General features: G+C 40.6%; 2 protein-coding genes across 4 annotated transcripts; one reads left to right on the plus strand and one right to left on the minus strand.

The window, feature by feature from the left end:
- Positions 1 to 4,451: 4,451 nt before the first annotated feature.
- Positions 4,452 to 5,291, plus strand: LOC129238514 (NADH dehydrogenase [ubiquinone] 1 alpha subcomplex subunit 13). 3 transcript variants are annotated; one of them, XM_054873563.1, is made up of 4 exons: positions 4,452 to 4,499; positions 4,592 to 4,710; positions 4,783 to 5,003; positions 5,058 to 5,291. In XM_054873563.1, the coding sequence occupies exons 2-4, from the start codon at positions 4,608 to 4,610 to the stop codon at positions 5,193 to 5,195; spliced, it is 462 nt and encodes a 153-aa protein (XP_054729538.1). In that variant the 5' UTR covers positions 4,452 to 4,499; positions 4,592 to 4,607; the 3' UTR covers positions 5,196 to 5,291. The 3 variants fall into 3 exon arrangements, with proteins under 3 accessions (XP_054729538.1, XP_054729537.1, XP_054729536.1); XM_054873562.1 differs by having other exon boundaries at positions 4,460 to 4,536; XM_054873561.1 differs by lacking the exon at positions 4,452 to 4,499 and having other exon boundaries at positions 4,506 to 4,710.
- Positions 5,282 to 6,719, minus strand: LOC129238513 (zinc finger protein 675). The gene has a single exon (XM_054873560.1). It carries the CDS (start codon positions 6,553 to 6,555, stop codon positions 5,554 to 5,556), a length of 1,002 nt encoding a protein of 333 aa, XP_054729535.1. The 5' UTR covers positions 6,556 to 6,719; the 3' UTR covers positions 5,282 to 5,553.
- Positions 6,720 to 10,452: the final 3,733 nt, after the last annotated feature.

Genomic DNA, 10,452 nt, shown 5'->3' on the forward strand with positions numbered 1-10,452 from the left:
TTCACATCGTCATAACGTGTATCGTCACCTGATGTGCTAATGTTTGGGCTTTCTGCTAGAGCAATGTTCATTTTACGCGCTAGTTCTGTAACAACCGCTTTTTTCTTTCTTGGTGATTGAGGCAGTGCTTTTAGAGACTTTTGAACAGCTTTAGATAAAGTCTGTTTCGACTTGTACGGAGATTCAGTACTTACAGGAGAATCAGTAGGATTTTTAAGTTCAACGCACTTTTTTGCCCTTTGCAATCTCTTCTTATCCCTTTCCTTAAGTGGAATTGCTTTTAACTCACCTTCAGAAAGATTTTCTGCTTTTCGTTTACGAAGCTCACGCAATCTTTTAGTCTCATTAGCGGTAAAGTTTGGATGTTTCTCTTTTTGCTTTTCTCGAAATTTTCGCATGCGGCTAGCCCTGGTTGATGGTTGCTGGTCGCTCATTTTTGCGTTATTGAGATTTGCAGTACAAAAAAGGGCTTTGTTTATTAAAAACGCCAGTAAAAGTTGAATATGTCAGATAACTTATTATTCGGCGTCACGTACAGACACTTTATTATCACCAAGAATATATTGTAAGCAAAGCGATTTCAAACCAAATTGTTTCACCACTTTTTAGACCGCTAAAAGTTAGCTGTTAAAAGAAAAATTCAATTTGTATAGACGACTTGTTTTACAATTATTAATAGAAAAAGGAATTAAGCGTCACGTATGGGACATCGAAACTTACCTTTCCATTATGATTAATTTCGTATCAAAAAAACACTTAACCAAAAAAATGAGTATGCAGTTAAATACAGCGGACCATACACTATAACTAAGAACAGAAATCTAGTTTCTATCTGATAAGCAATAGCGGCAGCGACCTCGCAAAAAGTTGTGTAAAGACTAATGAAAAAATCCGACTTGTTGTTACTCTCAATAAATAACGGTATTTACAAAAAATGCGACATACACACTACAACTTTTGTAAATTATTTTAGATGAGAACATAATCTCACTATGTACGTGCAATAATATATAAAAAATGCATATTTGTAAAACTGTTCAGAGTTCCACTTTTTCATGGAATGCTCCACCTACTTATCCAGATATGACCAGCATGTGAAGGCACCCCGCACGACACTAACCACCTTTTGCCATGCAAGTTTCCTGGGGCTACCGTCAGATGAGCTACAGGAAGACAACCGGTGATTTACACTACACTGACAGCATTCCCATGGCAGCCGGTTCTACGTTACCGGAATGACTCGGGTTTTTATTCCCGACCAAGGGCTGCCGCCCCAGTATACTAGCCCTGTCTAGTGTACCGTATTTTACCCTAAATCTTTCGTCACAGGAGCAACTCATTGCAGCCAGTTTGCTCCAAATACTTCTCTTCCGGGCTGGCGTCGAACCCAACCCCGGACCTGAAGTATTCTAGTGCTGCATTTGCCACAAACGGCTCCACCCGAACTCCACCTCGGTTAGGTGTAACCAGTGCAACGGGTGGTGCCATCTTAAGACCTGCTCAGGCCTTAAGACACACAGGGAGTGGTCCACAAGGTATGTGGCCACGTGTTGCTCCCGCTCACAGGCGGTCCCCGCCTCCACGGCTACACTGCCCTCATTGCCGGCACATCACACTACCGCCACTAACAACACCTCAACGGTCAGGAGCCCCCAAGAGCAACACAACTCCCTCTCCAACCCATAATAATCTGACGACCTATGCTATCGCTTGCATCAGACCACTTGCCCATTATCATCTCGATCGAGAGACCTGCCGACTTTGTTTCCGCGGATCACCGGTCATATATCAACTTCAACAAAGCTGATTGGACCAGATTCGCGGAATTTACTGAGAACATCTTCGCAGCCACTCCCACCGATGTGCGCGCAGGCGAACGCGCATTCCGCAAGGCGATTACAGCCGCCGCGGCTCGCTTCATACCTGCTGGACGGATCCGGGAATTACGTCCCAATTTCCCGGCCGAAGCAGCCGTTATGCCAAATGAGCGTGACCGCCTACGCCAGGCCGATCTCGGGGATCCTCGTATAAAGGATCTCAATTCGGAGATCCGGCAACTGGTCACGCAACATAAGCGGACCAAATGGGTAGAGCATCTGAAGTCCTGTAACTTCACCTCTGGTGTGAGCAAGCTCTGGTCCACCGTAAGGTCCCTGTCGAACCCGACGAAGCACAACGACAAGGTGGATATCACCTTCAACGGTCGTACTTCGTCGGACCCGAAGAGATGCGCAAGCTATTTTAGCCGGCAATTTATATTGCATCCTCCGGTCGACAGATCTAAACGTTGTGCCACCAGACGGCTGCACAAACTGCCTTACAACAGTGCACCGCTTGCTTTCACCAGCGACGAGGTTCAGGGGGCCATCAAACACATGAAACCATCAAAAGCCATTCTCCCCGACGGACTAAACATGCTGATGCTGAAAAAGCTGGGTCCATTGGGAGTAGAATTCCTCACTAAGGTCTTCAACCTGTCTACGACCACTCTCATCATTCCTGATAAGTGGAAATTAGGGAGAGTGGTCCTACTACTGAAGCCTGGGAAACCCGCCAACCAAGGGGAGTCTTATCGTCCGATAACTCTCCTTTCCCCAGTAGTGAAGACGCTTGAAGCCCTTCTACATCCACTCCTCACAGAACACCTGACTCCAGCCCCACACCAGCATGGTTTCCGTAGAGTGCACAGCCCCACCACGGCACTCACCGTCATAAACACCCAGGTAAACCGTGGACTAAACCAAAACCGCCCCTGCGAGTGGACTGTCCTAGTAGCGTTGGACCTACAAAAGGCTTTCGATACAGTCAGCCACGCCACGCTACTGGATGACATTTTACAGTCGACACTCCCGCCAGGGCTGAAGAGGTGGTCCGCGAACTACCTGAGTGGTCGTCACTCGTCGGTGATATTTCGAGACCAAACCTCAAAACAGAGAAAAATAAAGCAAGGAGTACCGCAGGGTGGTGTCCTTTCACCCTTGCTTTTTAATTTCTATATTTCGAAACTCCCCCAGCCACCAGAGGGAGTCTCACTGGTCTCATACGCCGACGACTGCACGATAATGGCGTCGGGCAATGACATTGATGGCCTATGCTCCAAAGTAAACGACTACCTCGCCCACCTTTCTCGCTTCTTCACTGCGAGAAACTTAAAACTTTCTCCCACTAAATCCACGGCGACCCTTTTTACCACCTGGACAAAGGAGGTCAAGCTGCAAGTTCAGGTGCTCGTCGATGATAACCCAATACCGACGGTAAATAACCCCACAATTTTGGGAGTCACCTTTGACAGCTTGCTCTCCTTCTCAGCGCACACAACCGCTATTGCAACCAGAGTACAGAATCGCAACAAGGTCCTCAAGTCGCTCGCCGGCAGCACTTGGGGCAAAGACTAAGAAATTTTGCTGTCGACTTTCAAAGCAATAGGCCGACCGGTTCTCAACTATGCCGCGCCTGGAACCAGTGATACGCAGTGGACGAAGCTCCAGACCTGCCAAAATACTGCCATTAGGACCGCGACAGGATGTCTCCTGATGTCCCCAATTCAACACCTGCATGACGAGGCTCACATGCTCCCTGTTAAGGAACACAACAAAATGCTCGGCAAGCAGTTTCTGCTAGGGTGTCACCGTAGGCTTCACCCATGCAGACACCTGCTCGAGCCTGAGCCACCTCCCAGGCACATCAGGAGACACTTCCTCAACTACGTGGACGAGATCCAGGACAAAACAGACAGACCACTCCAGGATCAGACAGTGTACAGACAGTCCATTAACGATATTCATCGGGAGACTCTTACCACCTTCTTAAACCCCCGACCTCCGAATGCCGTTATCGGAGTACAATCACCACCTATTGCAGACGAAGAGCTCCAGTTTCCCCGAGAGTCCCGCGTAACCTTGGCACAATTACGTTCTGGATACTGTAGCAGGTTAAACTCATACCTATTCAGAATCGACCCCGACATACTAAACATATGTCCAGCATGTGAAGGCACCCCGCACGACACTAACCACCTTTTCACATGCCCCATCAAACCCACTCATCTAACACCTCTCTCCCTCTGAACCCAACCCGTCGAAACAGCTAGTTTCCTGGGCCTACCGTTAGATGAGCTAGACGAAGACGACCGCTAATTACACTACACTGACAGGGCGAAGATACTGCTACAACAACAACAACCACACTGACAGGGTAAAGTATACTGCTACTATAGCAACAACAACGATATCCGTCTCTGCTGATTTAAAAACGATATTATTTAGTTGTACATAAATCTGATTAAGTTTATTTGAAATTTTAAAATAAATGAGTCCATTTTTTTAGAGTCGTTTACTAATTGCTTTTGAATAAATTGCATGGGGAGATACCGTGAACCTAACAAAAATCTTAAGGCATTTGTTTCCGGCAATCAGCTGGTAATGGGGTTAAAATCGGTTTATTTAGGTTGGCACGTCTGCTGTTATGCAAACGCAGATGTCAAATTTGACAACAGATCGGTCTGAACATTTTTTCCATTTCTATTTAGCTAAAAACGTAACAAATCCACTTAAAATTGTAAGAAGTTAATTCTTTCCCCATTAATTTACAGATAAGAACATTTGAAAATGTCGACTACAGCTGGTGCTACTCGAAAGCAGGATATGCCTCCACCGGGTGGTTACAAAAAAATCCCATACTTACGAGTTCCAGCTAAAAGCTATTTTACAGGTAAGCCACCAAACAACCAAACTGCGTAACGAAAGGAATTTATATGTACTAACAGATATTGGAATTAACTAGGATTTCAAATGCTTGGGAGCTATGCTGTTGTAACAGCCGCAGGGTTGTACGTATATTATTTGACTGCCAAAAAAGTGCAGCGCGAGGAGATTGAAATGCGCTCAGCGAAGACCGTCATCTTCCCATTGTTAGTAGCGGAGCGTGATCGTGAATTCCTGAAGCAGTTACGTCGCAATCGCGATGAAGAAGCTAAATTGATGGCGAACGTACCTGGCTGGGAGGTGGGTGAATACTTAAAGTCAACTTAACATTATTCCATTTTTGTTCTTATACAGGTTGGCACCTGGTATGGCGAGCCTGTCTATAAGACCTTGCCGAAAGATACCCTTGTTACCCCCATGTTCAAGGAATTTTACGCGCATGCCGATTACAAATCGTATGCCAAACGTGCCCATCTGAAGTTGTGGTCATAAGTAGTAGTCTTTTCACTGCTACCTCATTCGGGTCAAAGCAGCCTTCGCTAGAGAAATGCTTTAGTAAATAATAAAATTAAATAAACTTGACTTTAATTTGGAGTTCTTTATTAATTCATAGATTTATGTCATAGAATTAAAAATATTCACAGAGATATATGTGCTTTTAGTTTTCATTATGTTACTTGCCCGTCTATGGACATGCATTGACACATTCATCGGTCTAAATGACATATTTATAGTTTCTTCTTGCAAATAAAATAAACCAATTACAAGTAATATAAGGTACGAAAAAACTTAATGGAAATCGCGCGAAGCGTTAACGATATATTTTTGGGATATGCGGATCTTCCAATTTTTACTTCATGTCCCGACGTCGTTTTATTGTGCCATCGCAGGTTGGAAGATGCCGTTGTAAGAACCCCTCGAACACAAATTTTCGGCCACATCTTTCGCAATGGAAGTCGCGCTTTTCCCCTATTAATTGTTTGTGCTGCCTTAGTTGTTCTGCATTAGAATATTTTTCACGGCACTCATCACAGGCGTAACGCCGCTTTACTTGACCTTCCTCGAACACAACTGTAAAATTCTGTGAACAAAATGAACAAGTGAATTCCTTGACTACAATTTTTTTGCCGCCGTGCTGTTCTGCCAATGCTTGAGCCTCAGCATCCAATTTATCTTGTTGTTTGTGAGTCTCCATGTGCGACTTCCATTTGTCCTCATCTATAAATTTACGATAACAACGCGTACAGCGCCTTGGCCCTTCACCCGTATGCCGCATCATATGCTCCTTTAGATAGGAAACTGAATTGAATACCTTGTTGCATATCTCGCACTTCCGTTGTTCTGGAGGCACCTCCTCGCGCTGTTTCATGCAAGCACGCATATGTAGCTTGAGTGAGCCTGCAGCACTGTAGCAGTTGCCACAGTTCGGACAATAAAAAGTCTTGGAACGAGGACCCATCGATTCGCCTTGATTGGTACTAGCATCCCCATCTCCACCGCTTTCATTGCCTATCTCTTCAGCGATCGGCGATGACGGCACGATGTGCAATATGGTGTGCGTGCCATCATTTTCTTCCACAGTTTCTACCTCTTCCACGGAATGATTGTCGACTAGTTGTTGAATCGTCACCGCGCGTCCATGTTCGTCAATAATCACTTCTTGGGTACTTACAATCGTCTCATGCGTGCCAGATAGGGATTCCACCGCAGAATCAGACTCTTCAGCCGCAGTAAATGTGGCATAAGCATACTGTGCACCACCGGGAGCATTGGGATCGTGTATTAGCACTGGAACTACCTCCTCTTTCACCGAAGAAGTCAGTGTTGTAAATTTGGTTCGCCTTGTGTTCATGTTGCAACTTTTTTTTAAGAGTTTTAGCGCTCCGCGTCTTTTTCGCTGCAGTTAGTCAACACTTTTCCACCGAGTTGATTTTTTTCCCGAGCCTCTTGCACCTCCGTAATGTATTTAACTCGAAAATTCGATTGTGGCAACATTCAGTCAAAATGGTGGACAGACTTGCCAAGGTGCTGAGTTGATTTCAGCAAAAGTTGGCAGCATTGTTGTGTGCATGGTTGCATGTTTCCGTACTCATTTTTTTTGGTGCGAGCAAACTTAGTAACTCAGGGTTGCATGAACAAATTCTTTGACGTGAATATAAACACGAAAATACATTTTTTCTTAACGTACGTTTACATATGCATTAATTACCAATAATTCCATAAAATTAATCTACCCGTTCACATATGGAAGATTACCTGCAAAATTGACCATCAGCTGTCAACACTGTTATGAAAGGATTGGGAGTTAAGCATGTGAACGTCTTTCACTTTCTGCTGAAATCTTCCTTGATGACTGGCAATTCACTTTAAGTACGCCTATCCTTAAAAGCGGCAATAAAAATAGTATTGAAAATTACAGGCCGATTACCAGTTTCTTAAGTATTTGAGTGTATAGTCAAAGACAAAATATCTATTGCCGTTAAACATTTGTTATGTCCCAATCAACAAGGGTTTGTTCCGGGTGGATCTACGTTAACGAATTTAGCTGCTTTCATGGAAGATTGTTTGGATGCAACCTATTCAGATTTTCCTAATGCTTTTGATAGAGTGTCTCATCCAATATTAATAGCTAAAGTTGAAGGATTCGGCAACGCAAAAGCTTTTTAAGCGTTTGGAAGTTGCTTAATTATTATTTCAATATTATAATGTTTTCATTTTACATACGCAGGTGCATACCTATATGTATTTATCAATTTATTTTGTTGGTACTTTTTGTGAAGTACGAAAATTGAATACTAATTATTTTTCCCCAGTAATTTTGGAAAGAACAGATCTGCATATAAAATACATGAATTGTTCTTCAATGGCCTATTTAAATGTCTTAGAACCCCAACGAAAGCAAACGTTTTTTAAATCAAAATCAGGTAAATTAAATATCAATTTATTCATTTAACATCTGTGACATTTTAGACAAGCCATCAGTGTACATAGTTTCGTAACTATCGTGCTGTTTATGCATATGCATATGTGCCTTTTTTACCCCCGACCCTTTGATAAGAACCGTGCTTTACGAGAGCTCCAGCCCTGAATTTCGCAACAGATAATTTAATGCAATTTCTACATTGTCCGTGTACTGTATTTGTACATATGTATGGATGCATTTTGTTTAATAACTACTTTGCTCCGTTAACTTAGAAGTGATACACAATTGACTTCTATGAAATTGGAGCAAATATTAACTAGTTTTAACCAGTTAACTCGTAACTTGCATAATTAAAAAAATAGCGATATGTGTGAATGTATGTATATAGAACTGTGTGTGCACTTAATAATATAATTGTCAAGTGATTTGGTTAGGTCCAAAGGGCGGGGGATATATGTATTGTGTAGAACATGAAAATCTTGTTCTATCTTTGCACGTGATTTATTACTCTGATGCCTTTGCATTTACATGGAGCGTTTTCCCACGAACATTTATGCACTTCAAAGTAAGCCGCATTTGCTTTTGTATGCCAGCATCTTACTTGTACCTACGTATGTACATACATACATACATACTTACGTCTTGTGTAACTCAAACGGTGCTTACGAATATAAAAACGATAAATATGGTATTAGTATATGAGAGTAAATGAGCAATAAATGCACTAAAAATGTTTTGCTATTTCACAGTGAAAGCGCACATTATCACGCGCTCGCTCATAACGGTTTGAGACCAGTTAAAAAAAAAAAACAACAAAAAATATTTGAACAGCTGGCCAAAATTTTTGCAACTAACTCATTTCATATTTTTGCATTCATATTCAAACTTTTGGATGCAGATATACAACTAGAGATGCATGTAAGAGATTTATATGCGCTTATATTGTATAATATAATAATGCAAAAAGGTTAGGTTATCTAACAAAGGAATTGGTATATTTCTACGCCACTCAACGTGAATGATGAATTACAATGGGAAAACTTTAAAACATCATACGTATGTCCGATCTTTTGCCACTTTTGTTCGTTTAAATTTTGTATATGTTTAGCATGAAAATTACTTAAAGTAATGACACACACCTCCGATCAATTTAAAACCTGATTTTCTCTTTTTAAAACAAATTTTTATGGAGATTCTACCAAACTAGAAATTCTCAAGATGACATAGTGCAATGGAAAGGCGAGAGAAATAATAATATAAATTGGCATTAATAATATAAATTGGCACAAATTCCTTTATTTTGCATACAAAGAAACGCCAATGAAAACTTCCGTAAAATAAAATGCAAGAAAGAATGTAAAAAATCCATAGAAAGTTTACGATATGTGTACTTAACATATGGCATTTATGTTTGAACATTTTTTTAAACACTTACATATGTATCTATTATTCAGTTTCATGTACATATGTATGTATAATATTCAGTATCCAGTAAATTTTTATCTAAGCGCTTACTTAGCGCGCCAACTGATCTTGCATATTCCGGGAAACTTAATTAACATTTTTTTATTTAGTGAAGTGACGTAAAACTGGCTGGAGTTATAAAAGTATATTCGTTATAAAAGAAGTAAATATTCATGAGCATTAATTGTAAGATCACGTATAAAAAATTTTCATTTTCATTGAATAAATTCAAACTAAAATGCAGCTCATTAAATTTTTTAAAAGGAAAGGTCAGGTTTCTTAACTCAATACAGCCGCGGGGCTGATGTAAGTTTTTTTATTATTATCCGATGAAAAATCATAACTTACGCAATTTTATTTGAATATCCAAATGTATTTGTATTTGACATTCCAGGTATGTACATAATATCGAAGTTCTAAACAAAATTGAAAGACAAACTTTTTTTAAATCATAGGTCATCTACACAAAAATTAGAAGGTGATACTTTGGAATTTACAGTGATGAGACATTCCGGTTCCGGAATACTTACAGTTTTACCACATCCATGTACACATGTATGTATGTTTATAACAACAGATATGCATTTATAAAAATGTGTGCATATGTATGTATGTAAATGTTTGATTATAAATATATCATACATGCCGTCAATCATAATAAATATTGACCAATTTAACAGTGGGACCAACGACGAACAGTACTCAACCATTTTGCGCGGAGTCATTGTACACATTCATATGTATGTACGTACATATGTATATATGTATACAAGTTTGATATCGATCCTTGGGCGCATATTCGCTGTCTCGTCTGCGTTGAGCCTAACAGTCCAATCATGCCTGTATATTTGCTAAGTCATTAATCATTAAATGAATGTCATGTGGAAATTGTGTGCTCAAACTTTTTTATGCAACCAATTGAAAGGTCATTCTGTTTTAAATTACTTGAAAATTCAATAAATATGGCTTCATCGATAAATTGTCAAAGCCCCAAACATTAATTATGTTCATATGTATGTATAATATACACAAAGTAAATTAATTGTGCTTATATACATACATATGCATAATATGTGTCGTAAAGTAAGGTGAAAACTTAAATTTTAAACATTGGTTTTTTGGTGTTAAAATTTCATTCGTTACATTTTTTTGAAAGATGGTTTGTGCTTGTAAAATTTGTTGGAAAATACACAAGCGTTCACTGCACTAGTTTTTCGAGATGACTTCCTTAAAAACTCAACAAATATGGTTCCACAGCCATCGATTTACTTCTGATTATTCCCGATTATTAATTCGAGAGGCCGCTCCAGGGACACCGTCTCGCCACGTCTCGCAATTGAATCGCTGCGCTTTGGAAGGCAT

The sequence above is a fragment of the Anastrepha obliqua genome, chromosome 2 (assembly GCF_027943255.1).
Source record: "Anastrepha obliqua isolate idAnaObli1 chromosome 2, idAnaObli1_1.0, whole genome shotgun sequence".
NCBI classification, from domain to species: Eukaryota; Metazoa; Arthropoda; class Insecta; order Diptera; family Tephritidae; genus Anastrepha; species Anastrepha obliqua.

Coding starts and splice junctions, on each gene's coding strand:
- LOC129238513 (XM_054873560.1), bottom strand. CDS start 6,555: ATGAACACAAGGCGAACCAAATTTACAACACTGACTTCTTCGGTGAAA.
- LOC129238514 (XM_054873563.1), top strand. CDS start 4,608: ATGTCGACTACAGCTGGTGCTACTCGAAAGCAGGATATGCCTCCACCG. Junction 4,711..4,782: donor AGCTAAAAGCTATTTTACAG/GTAAGCCACCAA, acceptor GGAATTAACTAG/GATTTCAAATGCTTGGGAGC. Junction 5,004..5,057: donor CGAACGTACCTGGCTGGGAG/GTGGGTGAATAC, acceptor GTTCTTATACAG/GTTGGCACCTGGTATGGCGA.